The sequence below is a fragment of the Chlorocebus sabaeus genome, chromosome X, assembly GCF_047675955.1.
Source record: "Chlorocebus sabaeus isolate Y175 chromosome X, mChlSab1.0.hap1, whole genome shotgun sequence".
NCBI classification, from domain to species: domain Eukaryota; kingdom Metazoa; phylum Chordata; class Mammalia; order Primates; family Cercopithecidae; genus Chlorocebus; species Chlorocebus sabaeus.
The window spans coordinates 75,555,614-75,576,996 of NC_132933.1; the positions used below are offsets into that span (position 1 = coordinate 75,555,614).

Below are 21,383 nucleotides of genomic sequence, written 5' to 3' on the forward strand. Positions count from 1 at the left end.
AGCTCAAGCTATTCACCTACCTCTGCCTCCCAAAGTGCTGGGATTACAGGCGTGAGCCACCACACCCAGCCTATTTGGGCATTTTTAATCAGCTGTCTCACTTTACTTGTCTGCCCATTTCATTATTTCTGTTACTTCTTGGCCCATTTTTGTTGACTCGTTTTTTCCCTGGTTATTCTTCATATTTTTTTTTCTTCTTGACTAACCTAGTAATGTTTTATTTAAAAGTTCAGTTTAATTTTGAAGCTTTTTAAAAAGCCTGGTTAATGCGTTTCTTCAATACTCTTTAATTTACAAATTGCTTTCTCCCACTGCTAAGGTTTGGTCCCTTTGTGGTCTCTACTGAATGCCCTGGGTTATACGTGAAGAGGCTACTGTGCCTCCTCTGAAATCAAATGCCTCCCAGTACCATGTGATCGCTGGGAGCTGTTCAGCTCACAGCTTCTTGGTCTTGCTCTGCCTGGCTTCACAAAGTTTCACTCCTCATGTGTGCATTTTAATGTTCAGCCATGACTCGCAGTGAATCCTGTCTCGATTTTGAGTTCTTTTTGTGTGGCTCTTTTTTCTTTGTAGTCTGCCCCGCAACTTCAGTCATCTTAGCCTGATCTTTGTTTCTTCAACTTAATATATCTCCAGTGCTCTCCTTGGGAATCGTTTTTCCCTGATCCTTTAGGCACCAATTCAAGGGGAATATAGGGGTCTTCTTGTTGGTTTTCCTACTTTCAGGGATCAGGGTCCTGTGGTGTCTTTATTCAATGTCTGAAAAAAATTTTTTTCGTATATTTTGCCCACTTTTCTACTAGATTACAGCAGGAAGGTAAACCTGGTTCCTAATAAACTATCATGACTAGAAGCAGAAGTTTGGCTCAACCTTTTAATATTTTGGTCAGGTGATTTTTTTCCTTTATTTTCCCTTCAATTCAGATATGGGAGACATTTCATGTCTGTATTTATTTTTACTACACCTTAAGTGATTATTTGTCCTAAGTTTTTCTCCTATTTCATTGCTGTGTATTTATTATTTTTTAAATTTCAGCTTCTAGTTTAGATACGAGATGGGGGGGGTGCATGTACAGGTTTGTTACTGGGTATATTGTGTGATGCTCAGGTTTGGGGTGTGGATCCCATCACCTTGGTAGTGAACATAGTACCCAATAGTTGTTCAGCCTATGCCCTCTTCCTTCCCTCCCCCTCCAGTAGTCCGCAGTGTCTGTTGTTCCCATGTTGATGTCCATGTGTGCTCAGTGTTTAGTTCCCACTTGTGAGAACATGTGGTATTTGGTTTTCTGTTCTTATGTGAATTTGCTTAGATTTATAGCCTCCAGCTGCATCCAGGTTGCTGTAGAGGACATGATTTTCTTCTTTATGGCTGCATAGTATTCTGTGGTGTATATGTACCACATTTTGTTTATCTAATCCACCATTGATGGTCACCTAGGCTGATTACATGTCTTTGCTATTGTGAATAGCATGGCATGAACATAAGAGTACTTGTGTCTTTTTGGAAGAATGATTTATTTTCCTTTGGGTGTATACCCAGTATTATTAGTTAAATAAAGTTTCCTTGTATTGTAGCTTGAGTGCATAAACAGATCTACTTAGTCACTAATAGGTAGATGATTTCTTTATAACTTATCTCCTCCTGCATTTAGGATGAAGATACACTAATCCTCAATCCTGAAGACAGCACTTAATAAAAAAAGTATCATCAAGTCACTGATTAATATATGGTTCAGAAATCTTAATTAAAGCCTTGTATATTAGTTTTTTATTGCGGCATTAAAATGTACCACACACTTAACCTCTTAAGACAAATTTATTGATTTGTCTCACAGGTCAGGAAGTTGGGAATGGCTTAGCTGAGCATGACTCTACTGGGTTTTCTGCTTAGTGTCCCACCAAGCTGAAATTAAGATGTTAACTCAAGTTTTTCTTTCATGTAAGACTTTGTATCCTTTTCCAGTTCACTTGTTGGCAGAATTTAGTTCCTTTCAGTTCTTACACTTAGGTCCTTAGCTACTAGAGTTCTCGCTCCACAACATGGCAGATTGCATCATCTTTGAGATCAATAGGAAAGCATTTCAATCTTTTAAAGGGCTCACTTTGATTAGGTCAGGCCCACCTAGAATATCTCCCTTTTGATTAAATCAGAGTCAGCTTATTAGTGGGCCAATTATGCGAATGATAGCCCAATTATATTTACAGGTCTCAACCATACTCAGAAGGTGAGGGGATTATGCAAGGTGTTTATATCAGATGTCGGTAATTCTGGGGCCACTTCAGGATTCTGTGTACCACACCTTGTAAACAGGATAAGATATTTAGGGAATCTTCCATTTTTATATAATGGCTTTACCCCAGTGATATGAAGCTACTACACATCCAGGTTAGGACACAGTAATAATTTAGTGAATACTTAGCCTATGCCAGATACTTTGCATACATTGCCTTATTCAATCTCCAGAACAACCTTGTGGAAACTATTGATAATCGTTCCCAGTTTGCAGATTCAGACACAGAAGCTAAGAGGGTTTAGATAGCTTGATGAAACGGAATTTGGGTCTAAATGGCCTATGCTATTTTTGCTTCACCACACTATTTCTCAGTGTTAATCTTGGTTTTGGATATCACAATTTTATGTAAGTACAATATCTATTCAGATAATTTACTGCAAATCTGTGACTTGTTTGTAGTTTTTTGGATGTGACAATGATGTTATGGTTTTACAAAGAGGAAGTATCTTTTTAAAGAGACATTTACAAACATTTTATAGATGATATTGCATACTTTCTTGTGTTTGCTCCAAAATGATTTGTGGGATCTGGGGAGTTGGATAATGGGTAAGATGCTGTCAGTGAAACAAAACTGGCCTTAAGTTGATAATTTTTTTTTCTTTTGAGACGGAGTCTCACTCTGTCACCCAGGCTAGAGTGCAGTGGTGCAATCATGGCTCGCTGCAACCTCCACCTCCCAGGTTCAAGCAATTCTCCTGCCCTAGCCTCCTGAGTAGCTGGGACTACAGGTGCGCGCCACCACGCTTGGCTAATTTTTGTTGTTGTTGTTGTATTTTTAGTAGAGATGGGGTTTCACCATATTGGCCAGGCTGGTCTCGAACTCCTGACCTCATGATCTGCCCACCTCGGCCTCCTAAAGTGTTGGAATTACAGGTGTGAGCCACCGCGCCTGGCCTTAAGTTGATAATTTTTGAAGCTGAGTGATGGGTAATAGGATTTATTATTCTCTTCCATCTGCTTTTGTGTATGTTTGAGAATTTCTATATTGAACATTTAACAAATTCATTTGTTACTAGTTTCAATTGTAAATAAGAAAAAAGTTCCTAAAATTTTATTTCTTCCCCATCGTAATGTTTTTGTTTTTAAAATTTTTTTAAGTTTTTTTTTTTTTTTTGAGATGGAGCTTTTGCTTTTTCACCCAGGCTGGAGTGAAGTGGCACAATCTCGGCTCATTGCAACCTCTGCCGCCAGGTTCAATCGATTCTCCGGCCTCAGCCTCTGGAGTAGCTGGGAATACAGGCAGCCACCACCAGCCTGGCTAATTTTTGTGTATTTTGTAGAGACAGAGTTTCACCATGTTGGCCAGGCTGGTCTTGAACTCTTGACGTCAGGCGATCCACCCCCATCAGCCTACCAAAGTGTTAGGGTTATAGGAGTGAGCTACCACACCCAACTGCGTAATGTTTTTGTGATTTTAAAATCACAAGTTTCTATTTTTTTTTTCAGTGGAACCATAAAACTGTTTATTACAAGCATTTCTTTTACTAAACTAGTATTTTGTAATGTTTAAGAGCATGGACTCGGGGGATCAATCCTCTATGTAAATCTCAGTGTCATGATACTCAATAGTTGTATGACCTTGTGCAGGTTACTTAACTTCTCTGTCCCTCAGTTCTTTCATCTGTCAAATGGTAATACTTGTACCTATCTTATGTAGTTACTGAATATACTATGTAATGGATAGAGATTAGGATAAGACAGCAAAAAATATATGCAAACACACAGTTGTTACCTGTGTGCATATATTATATCTACTTAAGTTTTATTTTAAATAAGGAACTTGTGATAATTGTTTCCTTTTTGTAATTAGAAGGTATTATATGTTCCTATCATGATTTTTGAGCCTGTGGTTCCGAAACCAGTGTTTCTAAATGTTTTTTCTTTTCACACCATGTATTCATAGTGTTTTTCAGTGGTAGTCGTGTTGACATCCTGAGTTGTACAGTTCTTGTTTGGGACTGTCTTTCACATTATAGAATGTTTGTATTTGCCTTCCCTTCCTCCTACATTAAATTCTAGCTCTGACCAATAATTATGACAATCATAAATACGATTGCACATTTTCAAATATCCTCTAGAAGAATAGAACTATCTTTTGTTGGGAGCCACATGTTCATTCAAATTGTAATGGTACTACCGTAGATTAGTTTGGAGTTCTCCTCCTCCCCTCCACTCCTCCCTCTTTTCTTCTTCTTCTTTTTCTTATTTCTTTTTCTTCTTCTTCTTCTTCTTCTTTTTTTTTTTTTTTGGCATAGCAACCAGCAACAGGGAACACTGCTTTTTTCACAACTCTGCGTAATAAATGTGTGTCGAAATGCCCAGGGTGAGATCTGTTGAGCTAAATTACTGACATTATCAAAGTGATTTAAAATTTTTTGGAGAGTTTTGATTTTAGAAGACATAAAACTCTGGGCTCTGTCCTGGCTTTATTGAAGCAAAATAGTGGTGTATTAGTCCTGAGATTGGGTAATTTATAAAGAAAAGAGTTTTCATTGACTCACGGTTCTGCAGGCTGTGCAGGAAACATAGTGGCTTCTGCTTCTGGGGAGGCCTCGGGAAGCTTCCAATCATGGCAGAAAGCAAAGGGGGAGTGCGGCACCTCACATGGTGGGAGCAGGAGCAAGAGAGTGAGGGAGAGGTGCTGCACATTTTTAAACAACTGGATCTTGTGAGAACTCGTTCACTGTCACGAGAATAGCACCAAAGGGGATGGTGTTAAACCATTCGTGAGAAATCCACCTTCATGATCCGACCACCTCCCACCAGGCTCCACCTACAACACTGGGGATTACAATTGACATGAGATTTGGTGGGTACACATATCCAAATCATACAATTGGATTTGTGGTATGGGAGTAAATGTGTCTATATTTTGGAAAATCTCCCTTAGTAAGAATGACCATTGCTGGAATGATTTCTTTGAGCTTACCTATCAACAACTCCTTTTCTTGTAGGTGATAGAAATTGAAGATGCTTCACCCACCAAGTGTCCAATAACAACCAAGTTGGTTTTAGATGAAGATGAAGAAACCAAAGAACCTTTAGTGCAGGTTCATAGAAATATGGTTATCAAATTGAAACCCCATCAAGTAGATGGTAAGAAACTATTAGATGATTCCATAATTTTTAGTTAAATTTTACCAATATTTGGATGTGAGGCAGCTGCCTTACATCCTGCTAAGTGCTGGAGGTAAATTATTGATTGGGGTGGGTAATCCACAATCCCCCTGCCTTTATGGAGCTCATAAACAAATGAGGAAGAAAAAAATTGGGTGATTGCAAACACAATGAGTATTATAAAAAGGGAGAGAAGTGCTACTTAAAAATGGGTAGATATAGCAAGTGGGTTTCACCTAGTTAGCAAAGATTGGCCTAAGGGCAGCTAGGGGTTGGGAAGAGCTGTAGCTAGCTAAAAGCCTGTTTTAGAAATGCTATTTCAGCCATTTTCAGGTATTTTAAAAATAATATTCCTACATTTGTATTAGAACAATACCAAACTGTTCCTACCCTCTGCTTTATTAGAGTTGAATCAGTAAGTCAGTTTTGAGTGTTTATGTGAATTAATTAGTAAGGGAGGTTCTGTAGTTCCTACTTTTTGAGTTGCTAGGCCCCTTTCTTTCTCAATGTTTACTATTGAATAAAGGAAAAGATGATGAAATTATCTCCTGGGTTTTTTTTTTTCCCTGATTGACTCAATAAACTCAAAGGTATTTTTGATAGGAAGCTATTCTCTCTTTGGATAAAGTTGTTCTCTTTTTACAAAAATTATTATTATTATTTTTTGAGATGGAGTCTCACTCTGTCACTCAGGCTAGAGTACAGTGGTGCTATAACAGCTCACTGCAATCTCTGCCTCCTGGCCTCAAGTGATTCTCCCAACTCAGCCTCCTGAGTAGCTGGGACTGCAGGTGCACACCACCACCACACCTAGCTTATTTTTTGTTTTAGTAGAGACAGGGTTTCACCATGTTGGCCAGGCTGGTCTCGAACTCCTGACCTCAAGTGATCTACCTGCCTTGGCCTCCCAAAGTGCTTGGATTACAGGCGTGAGCTACTGTGCCCGGCCATGTTTCTCTTTTAGAGGAGTATTATGTTTCTTTGAACCATCTCAGGGAATAGAGAACATCTGCTGTGGATAGCTTAGAGAGGATGAAGGAAAGTCCCCCTGTCCTATATTTGTGTTAACTTGTTTCTGGTTTACTTTGGTGGGAAAAAATCCCATTTACGTCTAAGAAATTCTTTAGCTAAGTGTTTTCTTTAATGCTGTTTCTTAGAAGTTTTGGTTATGTTTTTGATGTGTTTATATAAAGGAAGTTTTTAACTTGGACCTTTAAATTTAGCTTAATGAAGCTGTTATTTTTAGGTGTTCAGTTTATGTGGGATTGCTGCTGTGAGTCTGTGAAAAAAACAAAGAAATCTCCAGGTTCAGGATGCATTCTTGCCCACTGTATGGGCCTTGGTAAGACTTTACAGGTAAGAGCTGAAGAATATGAAGGTATCTTGTTTTTGTGGATTCATTAATATATATTGGATTCTATTATGTTTCAGGCACAGTCGTAGGGGCTGAAGATAAAGCAGTGAACAAGAATAACAAGATCTGTCTCCAAGGAGCTTGTATTCTAGTGGAGGAGAGAGCTGCTAATCAAATAAAAAATATGTACTTTCAGAAAATGAATGTTAAGGGAGGATATTGAGTTAGGAAAGGCATCTTTTAGGAGGTAATATTTGAGCAGAGGTCCTAATGAAGCGAGGCTGTGGGGTTTCAGGTATGACCAACAACTGTAAAGATTCTAAAGTAGAAATTAACTTTTTTTTTTTTTTTTGCAACTTTTAATGGCTTATGATGTTAAAGTAATGAGAAAAGTAAAGTATGATGTAAAGTATCTTTTACTATTAAAATTACTGCATTTCCAAATGGCAGGAGTTGTAACAGATGTAAAATTGGTGAATGTATTTGTACTTTTAAACTATAAAGTAATTATAGATTTAATGGGTCAGAACACATTAAAGTGGAAAAATATTATGTGACATGATTCTCTTCTAAATGAGCCATGATATTTTCTGAAAGACTATAGGGACATTTTGTGGAGACCTAGGACTTAGTATTGGTATGGGATCATTTTATACTATTCACATTGCTCATAGAATCATGGAGCTTTAGAGTTGGAAGAGCCTGATACATCATCTATTTGAACTTCTGCATTTTACTATCTCTTTCCCTCTGCCTTGCCTGGTTTGGAAATTCTGGCAGTTTGGTTGGTTGCTTTATTGTTTATAGCAAAACAAAGCTATAACATTGTAAGATTGCTTAATTTATTACTTTTTTTCTGGATATTTACGAAGGTGACAATCTGTTTTCTTATAGGTAGTAAGTTTTCTTCATACAGTTCTTTTGTGTGACAAACTGGATTTCAGCACGGCGTTAGTGGTTTGTCCTCTTAATACTGCTTTGAATTGGATGAATGAATTTGAGAAGTGGCAAGAGGGATTAAAAGATGATGAGAAGCTTGAGGTAACTTATTTTAAATGTTTTCTATTATTAAAATAGTCACATGAAATTCATATCGTAAACTGTTTTTAATTACTAGTGATGCATATTTCAATGGGAATATTTAGTATTCACATGTTTTTAGTAGCTACTTAAAAAAATCTTTATTTCCCCACAAAAGGTTTCTGAATTAGCAACTGTGAAACGTCCTCAGGAGAGAAGCTACATGCTGCAGAGGTGGCAAGAAGATGGTGGTGTTATGATCATAGGCTATGAGATGTATAGAAATCTTGCTCAAGGAAGGAATGTGAAGAGTCGGAAACTTAAAGAAATATTTAACAAAGCTTTGGTTGATCCAGGTAAGGTATTAATAGAGAGTGACATAAAGAAGCAAGTTGAATCAAAGATGTGTTTATATTTTATTTAACAAATACTAATTGCACCACTACTAAGTATCTGGACTTTGTTTTGGTTATCCTTCAGGTTTTTACCTTTTAAAAAATTCTTAGTATTTCAGTAAGATAAAATCACCCTTAATGTCACCAGCTGTTAAGAATTTATTTGCTGAGTCTGAAAGTGTTTAGGGTTTTAGGGGATACTTTGTAAACACTTAAAAATGCATCAGATGCCTGTGTTGCAATCAAAGATTCTTCCAGCTATCCAAATACTAGGTGATAACAAGAGCTCTCTCCATATCCTGAAAACAGTTTGTGTCTTTCCAAACTTCATGTCATTAGAAGAATTGCTGCTTGCTTATCTCCTTTTAAGGGGCCATCAGTATGAAAGGTTAGTATTTTCAATACTGTCTATCCTTATGTGACAGTAATCTGATGTGAGAGCCAGATGTTGATATATTTGACACTTGGAAAAGCAACACGTTGTACTGTCTGCAAAACTAAAATTAATTTTTAATCTACGATTATTAATTTGTGCAATTTTTTTCTTCATATGTTTATCTTGTCATATCATATTACTTTAAGACACTATTGAGGTTTTATTTTTGTTGAGAAAGTCTGGGTAATTGTCATTGTCAAAGTGATAGTAATCTTTAGAATCCATGGCTTTGCCTCTTCTTTAAAGATAATGAGGTAGTTAATACATAGCAAAATAACTGCCATCACAAATCTAAGGCCTAATAATAAGTTTATCTTTTTCCCACGATTAAAATAGGTGTCTAAAAATCCTGTGGCTGGTTTATTGTTGAAAAATTATTATAAGCTAGTGTCAAGTATCATTGTAGCAGATTTTTTTCCACAAGATTTCCTTGAAATTGTTTAATATAACAATTTCAGGTGCTTAGTGTACTTATTCATGAAAAAATGAAAGAAAAAAAAGAAATTAAAGCTTCTAACACGAAGGGTAACATTTGTCATTGCCATGTTTTATCATTTAGTGACATTTAAAAAAAAATTTGGCCGGGCATAGTGTTGCACGCCTGTAGTCCCATCTACTCGGGAGGCTGAGGCAGGAGAATCGCTCAAACCTGGGAGCTGGAGGTTCCAGTGAGCCAAGATCGTGCCACTGCTCTCCCATCTGGGTGACAGAGCAAGACTCCATCTGAGAAAAAAAAAAAAAGGAAAGAAAAAAACCTTTTTATTTTGGAATAATTTTCTGTTTACATGAAAGTTGAAAAGGTAGTGCAGAGAGTTCCCATATACCCAACATCTGGTTCCTCCATTGTTAACATCTTACATTGCCATGGTAGATTTTCAAAACTAAGAAATTGACACATTGTTGACACATTATTATTAATAACTTGAACTGCATTTGTAGTGCACCAGTTTTTCTATCTGGGGTACTACATTGTATTTAGCTATCATGTCTCTAACAGTCTTCTGGTCTATGAGAGTTTCTCAATCTTTATTTTTTCATTATCTTATCAATCTTAAGGAGCACCGTCCAGGTAGATATCCTGTAGAGTATTTACTAATCTGAATTTATAGTTTTTCTTGTGATTAGACTGAGATTAGACTGAGGTTTTGAAAGAATATACCAGAGGTGACATACCCTTTTGTCACATCATATCTCATATCGGGGGTACATGATAAGCACATGCTGTCACTGATGATGTTAATTTTCATCACTTGGTTAGGGTCGAGTTTGTCAGGTTTCTCTCCTGTAGAACTGCTACTTTTACCTGTCCCCCATCTGTTCATTGGAATCCAGTCACTCGGTCTAGCCCACCTGAATGCAAGGATGGCAGAAATTAAGCTCCATCTCCTATAGTGGGTAGTATCTACACATCAAATTTGGATTTTTTAAAGAAAAATTTATCTTTTCTCACCCATTTATTTTAGCCTTTGATTTATATAATTATATACTCATCTATTTTTAGTTTGTGCATTGGACTATAAACCATTACTACTTTTTTTTTGCTCAAATTGTTTTACTTTGGCCATTGGGAGCTTTTTTTAAGGTTAGGTCCTCTACCCTTTGATATGTCCCTATCCTTTTGGCTTTGAGCACTTTATTACTTGCTGGCATTACAGGATGCTCCAGGTTCAGGTTATGTTGTCCCGGCCCCAGAGTCAGCCATTTCTTGAAGACATCATGGTTCCTTTTATTGAAAATTGACATTTACAAATGTAAACACACCCATATAATTTGCAAATATATCCTTCCATTCTGTGAGTTGTCTTTTTACTTTTTTATATAATCTTTTTAGTACTAATCTTTAAAATTTTGATTACAGTTAATTTACCTATTTTTTCTTTTGTTGCTTTTGCATTTAATGCATATCCACGTATTCATTGCTTAATCAAAGGTCATGAATTTTTTCACCTGTTTTCTTATTTTATAATTCTAGCTCTTGTATTTATGTTTATGATCTATTTTCAGTTTATTTTTGTACATGGTATGAGGTAGGAGTTCAACTTCATTTTTTGCATTTTGATATCCAGTTATTCTAACAACATTTGTTGAAAAGACTATTCTTTCTTCATTGAAGAGTCTTGACACCATTGTTGAAAATCAATTGACCATAGATGTATGTGTCTATTTCTAGGCTCTCAGTACTATTTTATTGATCTATATGTCTGTCCTTATGCCAGTGTGACATTGTTTTAATTACTGTAGCTTTGTGGTAAGCTTTGCAATCAGGAGGAAGTCCTACAGCTTTATTTTTCTGTCTCAAGGTTGTTTTGCTATTTGAGGTTCCTTGAAATTTTAATTTCCTCAAAGAAGCTAGCTGGGATTCTGTTAGATATTGCATTGAATCTATAGATTAATTTGAGGAATATTGCCATCTTAACAATATTAAATCTTCCCCTCCATGAACATCTAATTTCTTTCCATTTATTTAGATCTTTAATTTCTTTTAGTAATGAAATTTTATTTAGGTCTTTTAATTTCTTTTTTTTTTTTTTTTTTTTTTTTTTTTTTTTTTTTTTTTTTTTTTTTTTTAAATTTATTTATTATTATTAAACTTCAAGTTGTAGGGTACATGTGCACAACGTGCAGGTTTGCTACATATGTATACTTGTGCCATGTTGGTGTGCTGCACCCATCAACTCGTCATTTACATCAGGTATAACTCCCAATGCAATCCCTCCCCCCTCCCCCCTCCCCATGATAGACCCCAGTGTGTGATGTTCCCCTTCCCGAGTCCAAGTGATCTCATTGTTCAGTTCCCACCTACGAGTGAGAACATGCGGTGTTTGGTTTTCTGTTCTTGTGATAGTTTGCTAAGAATGATGGTTTCCAGCTGCATCCATGTCCCTACAAAGGACACAAACTCATCCTTTTTTATGGCTGCATAGTATTCCATGGTGTATATGTGCCACATTTTCTTAATCCAATCTATCACTGATGGACATTTGGGTTGATTCCAAGTCTTTGCTATTGTGAATAGTGCTGCAATAAACATACGTGTGCATGTGTCCTTATAGCAGCATAATTTATAATCCTTTGGGTATATACCCAGTAATGGGATGGCTGGGTCATATGGTACATCTAGTTCTAGATCCTTGAGGAATCGCCATACTGTTTTCCATAATGGTTGAACTAGTTTACAATCCCACCAACAGTGTAAAAGTGTTCCTATTTCTCCACATCCTCTCCAGCACCTGTTGTTTCCTGACTTTTTAATGATCGCCATTCTAACTGGTGTGAGATGGTATCTCATTGTGGTTTTGATTTGCATTTCTCTGATGGCCAGTGATGATGAGCATTTTTTCATGTGTCTGTTGGCTGTATGAATGTCTTCTTTTGAGAAATGTCTGTTCATATCCTTTGCCCACTTTTGGATGGGGTTGTTTGTTTTTTTCTTGTAAATTTGTTTGAGTTCTTTGTAGGTTCTGGATATTAGCCCTTTGTCAGATGAGTAGATTGCAAAAATTTTCTCCCATTCTGTAGGTTGCCTGCTCACTCTGATGGTAGTTTCTTTTGCTGTGCAGAAGCTCTTTAGTTTGATGAGATCCCATTTGTCAATTTTGGCTTTTGCTGCCGTTGCTTTTGGTGTTTTAGACATGAAGTCTTTGCCCATGCCTATGTCCTGAATGGTACTACCTAGGTTTTCCTCTAGGATTTTTATGGTATTAGGTCTAACATTTAAGTCTCTAATCCATCTTGAATTAATTTTCGTATAAGGAGTAAGGAAAGGATCCAGTTTCAGCTTTCTACTTATGGCTAGCCAGTTTTCCCAGCACCATTTATTAAATAGGGAATCCTTTCCCCATTTCTTGTTTCTCTCAGGTTTGTCAAAGATCAGATGGCTGTAGATGTGTGGTATTATTTCTGAGGACTCTGTTCTGTTCCATTGGTCTATATCTCTGTTTTGGTACCAGTACCATGCTGTTTTGGTTACTGTAGCCTTGTAGTATAGTTTGAAGTCAGGTAGCGTGATGCCTCCAGCTTTGTTCTTTTGACTTAGGATTGTCTTGGAGATGCGGGCTCTTTTTTGGTTCCATATGAACTTTAAAGCAGTTTTTTCCAATTCTGTGAAGAAGCTCATTGGTAGCTTGATGGGGATGGCATTGAATCTATAAATTACCTTGGGCAGTATGGCCATTTTCACGATATTGATTCTTCCTATCCATGAGCATGGTATGTTCTTCCATTTGTTTGTGTCCTCTTTGATTTCACTGAGCAGTGGTTTGTAGTTCTCCTTGAAGAGGTCCTTTACATCCCTTGTAAGTTGGATTCCTAGGTATTTTATTCTCTTTGAAGCAATTGTGAATGGAAGTTCATTCCTGATTTGGCTCTCTGTTTGACTGTCACTGGTGTATAAGAATGCTTGTGATTTTTGCACATTAATTTTGTATCCTGAGACTTTGCTGAAGTTGCTGATCAGCTTAAGGAGATTTTGGGCTGAGACAATGGGGTTTTCTAAATATACAATCATGTCGTCTGCAAACAGGGACAATTTGACTTCTTCTTTTCCTAACTGAATCCCCTTGATTTCTTTCTCTTGCCTGATTGCCCTAGCCAGAACTTCCAACACTATGTTGAATAGGAGTGGTGAGAGAGGGCATCCCTGTCTTGTGCCAGTTTTCAAAGGGAATTTTTCCAGTTTTTGCCCATTCAGTATGATATTGGCTGTGGGTTTGTCATAAATAGCTCTTATTATTTTGAGGTACGTTCCATCAATACCGAATTTATTGAGCGTTTTTAGCATGAAGGGCTGTTGAATTTTGTCAAAAGCCTTTTCTGCATCTATTGAGATAATGATGTGGTTCTTGTCTTTGGTTCTGTTTATATGCTGGATTATGTTTATTGATTTGCGAATGTTGAACCAGCCTTGCATCCCAGGGATGAAGCCCACTTGATCATGGTGGATAAGCTTTTTGATGTGCTGCTGAATCCGGTTTGCCAGTATTTTATTGAGGATTTTTGCATCGATGTTCATCAGGGATATTGGTCTAAAATTCTCTTTTTTTGTTGTGTCTCTGCCAGGCTTTGGTATCAGGATGATGTTGGCCTCATAAAATGAGTTAGGGAGGATTCCCTCTTTTTCTATTGATTGGAATAGTTTCAGAAGGAATGGTACCAGCTCCTCCTTGTACCTCTGGTAGAATTCAGCTGTGAATCCATCTGGTCCTGGACTTTTTTTGGTTGGTAGGCTATTAATTATTGCCTCAATTTCAGAGCCTACTATTGGTCTATTCAGGGATTCAACTTCTTCCTGGTTTAGTCTTGGAAGAGTGTAAGTGTCCAGGAAATTATCCATTTCTTCTAGATTTTCCAGTTTATTTGCGTAGAGGTGTTTATAGTATTCTCTGATGGTAGTTTGTATTTCTGTGGGGTCGGTGGTGATATCCCCTTTATCATTTTTAATTGCGTCGATTTGATTCTTCTCTCTTTTCTTCTTTATTAGTCTTGCTAGTGGTCTGTCAATTTTGTTGATCTTTTCAAAAAACCAACTCCTGGATTCATTGATTTTTTGGAGGGTTTTTTGTGTCTCTATCTCCTTCAGTTCTGCTCTGATCTTAGTTATTTCTTGCCTTCTGCTAGCTTTCGAATGTGTTTGCTCTTGCTTCTCTAGTTCTTTTAATTGCGATGTTAGAGTGTCAATTTTAGATCTTTCCTGCTTTCTCTTGTGGGCATTTAGTGCTATAAATTTCCCTCTACACACTGCTTTAAATGTGTCCCAGAGATTCTGGTATGTTGTATCTTTGTTCTCATTGGTTTCAAAGAACATCTTTATTTCTGCCTACATTTCGTTATGTACCCAGTAGTCATTCAGGAGCAGGTTGTTCAGTTTCCATGTAGTTGAGCGGTTTTGATTGAGTTTCTTAGTCCTGAGTTCTAATTTGATTGCACTGTGGTCTGAGAGACAGTTTGTTATAATTTCTGTTCTTGTACATTTGCTGAGGAGTGCTTTACTTCCAATTACGTGGTCAATTTTGGAGTAAGTACGATGTGGTGCTGAGAAGAATGTATATTCTGTTGATTTGGGGTGGAGAGTTCTATAGATGTCTATTAGGTCTGCTTGCTGCAGAGATGAGTTCAATTCCTGGATATCCTTGTTAACTTTCTGTCTCGTTGATCTGTCTAATGTTGACAGTGGAGTGTTGAAGTCTCCCATTATTATTGTATGGGAGTCTAAGTCTCTTTGTAAGTCTCTAAGGACTTGCTTTATGAATCTGGGTGCTCCTGTATTGGGTGCATATATATTTAGGATAGTTAGCTCTTCCTGTTGAATTGATCCCTTTACCATTATGTAATGGCCTTCTTTGTCTCTTTTGATCTTTGATGGTTTAAAGTCTGTTTTATCAGAGACTAGTATTGCAACCCCTGCTTTTTTGTGTTCTCCATTTGCTTGGTAAATCTTCCTCCATCCCTTTATTTTGAGCCTATGTATGTCTCTGCGTGTGAGATGGGTCTCCTGAATACAGCAGACTGATGGATCTTGACTCTTTATCCAGTTTGCCAGTCTGTGTCTTTTAATTGGAGCATTTAGTCCATTTACATTTAAGGTTAAGATTGTTATGTGTGAACTTGATCCTGCCATTATGATATTAACTGGTTATTTTGCTCGTCCTAGCCTTGATGGTCTTTACATTTTGGTATGTTTTTGCAATGGCTGGTACCAGTTGTTCCTTTCCATGTTTAGTGCTTCCTTCAGGGTCTCTTGTAAGGCAGGCCTAGTGGTGACAAAATCTCTAAGCATTTGCTTATCTGTAAAGGATTTTATTTCTCCTTCACTTATGAAACTAAGTTTGGCTGGATATAAAATTCTGGGTTTAAAATTCTTTTCTTTAAGAATGTTGAATATTGGCCCCCACTCTCTTCTGGCTTGAAGAGTTTCTGCCGAGAGATCTGCTGTTAGTCTGATGGGCTTCCCTTTGTGAGTAACCCGACCTTTCTCTCTGGCTGCCCTTAAGATTTTTTCCTTCATTTCAACTTTGGTGAATCTGGCAATTATGTGTCTTGGAGTTGCTCTTCTCGAGGAGTATCTTTGTGGCGTTCTCTGTATTTCCTGGATTTGAATGTTGGCCTGCCCTATTAGGTTGGGGAAGTTCTCCTGGATGATATCCTGAAGAGTGTTTTCCAACTTGGTTCCATTTTCCCCCTCACTTTCAGGCACCCCAATCAGACGTAGATTTGGTCTTTTTACATAATCCCATACTTCTTGCAGGCTTTGTTCATTTCTCTTTCTTCTTTTTTCTTTTGGTTTCTCTTCTCGCTTCATTTCATTCATTTGATCTTCCATCGCTGACATTCTTTCTTCCAGTTGATCGAGACGGTTACTGAAGCTTGTGCATTTGTCACGTATTTCTCGTGCCATGGTTTTCGTCTCTTTCATTTCGTTTGTGAGCTTCTCTGCATTAATTACTCTAGCCATCAATTCTTCCACTTTTTTTTCAAGATTTTTAGTTTCTTTGCGCTGGGTACGTAATTCCTCCTTTAGCTCTGAGAAATTTGATGGACTGAAGCCTTCTTCTCTCATCTCGTCGAAGTCATTCTCCGTCCAGCTTTGATCCGTTGCTGGCGATGAGCTGCGCTCCTTTGCCGGGGGAGATGCACTCTTATTTTTTGAATTTCCAGCTTTTCTGCCCTGCTTTTTCCCCATCTTTGTGGTTTTATCTGCCTCTGGTCTTTGATGATGGTGATGTACTGATGGGGTTTTGGTGTAGGTGTCCTTCCTGTTTGATAGCTTTCCTTCTAACAGTCAGGATCCTCAGCTGTAGGTTGTAGCTGTAGGAGATTGCTTGAGGTCCACTCCAGACCCTGTTTGCCTGGGTATCAGCAGCAGAGGCTGCAGAAGATAGAATATTTCTGAACAGCGAGTGTACCTGTCTGATTCTTGCTTTGGAAGCTTCCTCTCAGGGGTGTACTCCACCCTGTGAGGTGTGGTGTGTCAGACTGCCCCTAGTGGGGGATGTCTCCCAGTTAGGCTACTCGGAGGTCAGGGACCCACTTGAGCAGGGAGTCTGTCCCTTCTCAGATCTCAACCTCCGTGTTGGGAGATCCACTGCTCTCTTCAAAGCTGTCAGACAGAGTCGTTTGCGTCTGCAGAGCTGCTGCGTTTGTATTATTTACTGTGCCCTGTCCCCAGAGGTGGAGTCTACAGAGACAGGCAGGTTTCCTTGAGCTGCTGTGAGCTCCACCCAGTTTGAGCTTCCCAGCAGCTTTGTTTACCTACTTAAGCCTCAGCAATGGCGGGCGCCCCTCCCCCAGCCTCGCTGCTGCCTTGCCGGTAGATCACAGACTGCTGTGCTAGCAATGAGGGAGGCTCCGTGGGTGTGGGACACTCCCGGCCAGGTGTGGGATATGATCTCCTGGTGTGCCTGTCTGCTTAAAGCGCAGTATTGGGGTGGGAGTTACCCGATTTTCCAGGTGTTGTGTGTCTCAGTTCCCCTGGCTAGGAAAAGGGATTCCCTTCCCCCTTGCGCTTTCCAGGTGAGGCAATGCCTCGCCCTGCTTCAGCTCTCGCTGGTCGGGCTGCAGCAGCTGACCAGCACCGATCGTCTGGCACTCCCCAGTGAGATGAACCCAGTACCTCAGTTGAAAATGCAGAAATCGCAGGTCTTCTGTGTCGCTCGCGCCAGGAGTTGGAGACTGGAGCTGTTCCTATTCGGCCATCTTGCTCCACTTCCCTCAGGTCTTTTAATTTCTTTAGTGTACAAGTCTTGGACTTATTTTCTTAAATTTATTCCTAAATATTTTATTCTTTTTGAGCCTATTGGAAATGAAATTGTTTTAATTTTATTTTCAGATAGTTCTTTGTTAGTATATAGAAATACAACAGATTTTTGTATTCTGATTCTGTATCCTGCAATTTAGCTGAGTCCATTTATAAGTTCTAATAGTTGTGTGTGTGTGCACGTGATTTAGGGTTTTCTATTAAGAAAATCATACAGTCGATGAGTAGAAATAGTTTTACTTTCTCCTTTCCAATATGAATGTCTTTAACTTCTTTTTCTTGCATAATTGCCCTGTTTAGAAATTTCCATATAATGTTGAACGTAAGTGGTGAGAGCAGTTGGTTGTCATGTTTTTTATCTCAGGGAAAGCTTTCAGTTCTCCACCATTAAGTATGACATTAGCTGTGGATTTCTAATAGGTGTCTTTTATCAGGTTGAGTAAGTTATATTTTTTGTTTGTTTTGATAATTAAAAAAATAAATACCTAGATTACCCTTGTTAAAACTTAAGCGGGGCTGGTTTCTCCATTAGGTTTTTTTGGAAGTTCTTCAGGAAACTGAAGCTCTACTTCTATTTTCCTTTCCAGAGTATATATGAGTATTAGAGATAGTTCCTCTGCCATAGCTTGGTAACCATCTACAACAAGAATCTTCTAATATCCATCATGTATAACATGGAATATATTAAAACTATAGTAAGTTTTAAGGTTTAGTGGTAGTATTTAGATATAATTTTCTTTGCCACCGAAGTCTAAAGTGTCAGGATCTGTTTAGTGGTAGTATTTAGATATAATTTTCTTTGCCACTGAAGTCTAAAGTGTCAGGATCTGTTAAGTACTTCTAGATTTATTAGAAGGGATCTGTTAAGTATAACACTTAATTTTCCAGTACATGTTTTCCATTTTCTGCCCAATTTATTTTCTCTGATTTGGAACAAATTAGTGGTAGTGAAGAATCATACAAATGGCAGCAGAGTATGTGAAGACTGAAGTTTGGGTGTAATGTCAAAGAAAAGTCTAAATTGAAGTTCAAGATGGAAGCAAAATGTCAGAACCAGACAGTTTTGGGTATGAGATTCTCAAGGATGAGCTGAGGTTGTAAACTTAAAAGGTAGGCTATTAGATCAGAAGCCTGGAAAATTGGGAGTACGTATTAGGATTGGAAACAGTATTTAGAGCTGACTAGAGTTAAGATAGTAGTGTTCATCTTTGAACTTAGCTGCTCTGGTTATCTATTGCTGCATAACAATTATCCCAAGCCTTAGTAGCTTAAAGTGACAAGAATCAGCTGAGTGCAATGGCTCACACCTGTAATACCAATACTTTGGGAGGCCAAGGCAGGAGGATTGCTTGAGGCTGGGAGTTTGAGGCCAGCCTGGGCAACATAGTGAGACCCCATATCTAAAAAAAAAAAAAAAAAAAAGAATTAACCAGGTGTGGTGGCACACACCTGTAGTCTCAGCCATTCAGGAAACTGACATGGGATGATTGCTTGAGGTCCAGGAGTTCAAGGAAGCAGTGAACTATGATCATAGAGATCGTAATCATCACGGCGTGAGAGACCCAGTTTCTTGAACAAGAAAGTGACAACATTTTGTTACCTTTCCTATTTCTACTGGATCAGGGATTTAATAGAGGTTTACTTGGACAGTTCTAAACATTTTATCAACTTTTCTCTTTATGGTTTTTTATGTAAAAAATTCACCAATAGGTGGCAATGTAACACTGAAAAATAATTTACATTTAACTATAATAGTATGTGACAAAACCTTTATTTGACCTTTCTTCCCTAATTTACCATTTGTTTTGAGGCATATTTTTCTACTTAATGTACTTAAACTGATCTGGTGGAGTTTTCTAATTCACATTACTGTTTTTAGAAGAATGTTCCACATTTTGTAGCTTGAGAGGACATAATTTTTATGTGTATGTGTGAATGTGGATATGCACAATATTAATTCAAGGTACTCTTTGTTTTAAGCAATAAGGTAGATCTATGTAGTTTTATAAAATAATGACAAGTTTCCATAGGGTATTGAACTATCTTAAGTTAACATAGTCTTTTAGTCACACTTGATTTTTTGAACAGAAGAAATTCTCTTCAAGTCTTTCTCAAAATTCCTGTTCTTCTGCTCTCCAGAGCCTCATGACTGCCATTCCCCCTGTAGTTTCTGTATAAGTATTTCTAAGTGTAGGTATTTTGAAACCCTCCTATCTGATATATATATGTCATTGTTTGGGAATGAAGTTTTCTAGAAAGTATAAAAGGTAACTAAAACATTTCATTTTATGTATTTTATGTATGTATGTATGTATGTATGTATTTAGGGGGCAGGGAGATGGGGATCTCATTCTGTTACCTAGGCTGGAGTGCAGTAGCATGATTATAGCTCACTGTAGCTTCAAATCCTGGGCTCAAGTGATCCTCCCAGTTCAGTCTTCTGAGGAGCTAAGACTACAGGAGTATGCCGCCATGCCCAACTAAAAATTTTTTTTTTTTGGTAGAGACAGAGTCTTACTGTGTTGTCCAGGCTGGTCTTGAACTTCTGACAACACCCAGATAATTATTTGGAGATGAGGATCTCACTGTGTTACCCTGGCTGGTCTCGAACTCCTGACACACAACTAATTTTTTGGAGATGAGGGTCTTGTTATGTTGCTCAGGTTGGTCTTGTTCTCCTGGCCTCAAGCAATCCTTCTGCCTCAGCCTCCTGAGTAGTAGCTGGCATTACAGGTGTGAACCACCACGGCCAGCTAAAACTCACTCTTTTCGAACATTAAAAATACTTATTTGTAATTTTTTATGTTAGTAAATGTTATATACATTCCTATCTTATAATAATTCATACTCTAATATGATGAATAACATGTTTGATATATGAATAACAATTTAACTTTTTCATTGACTGAGGGTTATTAATGAGTGCATTTACTTTTATTTTATTTTATTTATTTATTTATTTATTTATTTATTTTGAGGCAGAGTCTCGCTGTGTCGCCCAGGCTGGAGTTCAGTGGCGCGATCTTGGCTCACTGCAAGCTCCGCCTCCCGGGTTCACGCCATTCTCCTGCCTCAGCCTCCTGAGTAGCTGGGACTACAGTTGCCCGCCACCACGCCTGGCTATTTTTGTTGTTGTTGTTTTTTTAGTGGAGACGGGGTTTCACTGTGTTAGCCAGGATGGTCTCAATTGCCTGACCTCGTGATCCGCCCGTCTCGGCCTCCCAAAGTGCTGGGATTACAGGCGTGAGCCACCGCGCACAGCCTTTTTTTTTTTTTTTTTTTTTTTTTTTTTGGAGATGGAGTCTCGCTCTGTCGCCCAGGCTGGAGTGGCAAGATCTCGGCTCACTGCAAGCTCCGCCTCCCAGGTTCGCGCCATTCTCCTGCCTCAGCCTCCCGAGTAGCTGGGACTACAGGCACCCACAACCACACCCAGCTAATGTTTAAAAAATTTTTAGTAGAGACGGGGTTTCACCGTGTTAGTCAGGATAGTCTCAATCTCCTGACCTCGTGATCCGCCCGTCTCGGCCTCCCAAAGTGGTGGGATTACAGGTGTGAACCACCGCACCTGGCCTACTTTTATTCTTAATTCTTCTAGTTCTTCAGATATCCTTACTAACGATAGGGCTACCACTCTCCTTCCATTGCCATGCTAACAAATAGTTCTTTTAAGTTAAATTATAAAAGTAATACATATCCTTAAGCAAAATAAAAACAGAAGAAAATGTTGTATATTGAAAAGTAAAAGTTCCCTACCTCCTAGTCCCATTATTGTTTCATTTACATCCTTATAGGAATTTTTTGTGCTTACAGAAGCATGTATTTGGTATTGCAACATTTAGGTGGTCCTCAAAGCCACCCTCAGGCTTAGTAACTCATTAGAAGGACTCACAGAACTCAGAAAATCCATTAGACTCATGGTTATGATTTATTACAGCAAAAATACACAAATAGGATCATAATATAGACAACTATTCTGTAACATACTCCTTTTTATTTAGTAATATATTTGTCATAT

At 38.2% G+C, this 21,383-nt stretch overlaps 1 protein-coding gene across 9 annotated transcripts in view; it reads left to right on the forward strand.

Annotated features, from left to right (window-relative positions):
• The window catches only part of ATRX (ATRX chromatin remodeler), a 300,487-nt gene that overhangs the window by 145,761 nt on the left and 133,343 nt on the right, over positions 1–21,383 (forward strand). For all 9 annotated transcript variants that reach the window (XR_005237641.2, XM_007992127.3, XM_007992126.3 and 6 more), the window contains 4 exons: positions 5,249–5,390; positions 6,658–6,767; positions 7,660–7,806; positions 7,964–8,141. Coding sequence is in view for 8 of the 9 variants with exons in the window: in XM_007992127.3 (XP_007990318.3) it covers positions 5,249–5,390; positions 6,658–6,767; positions 7,660–7,806; positions 7,964–8,141 (577 nt within the window). In the remaining variant the exon portion in view is untranslated. The remainder of the gene's footprint in view (positions 1–5,248; positions 5,391–6,657; positions 6,768–7,659; positions 7,807–7,963; positions 8,142–21,383) is intronic.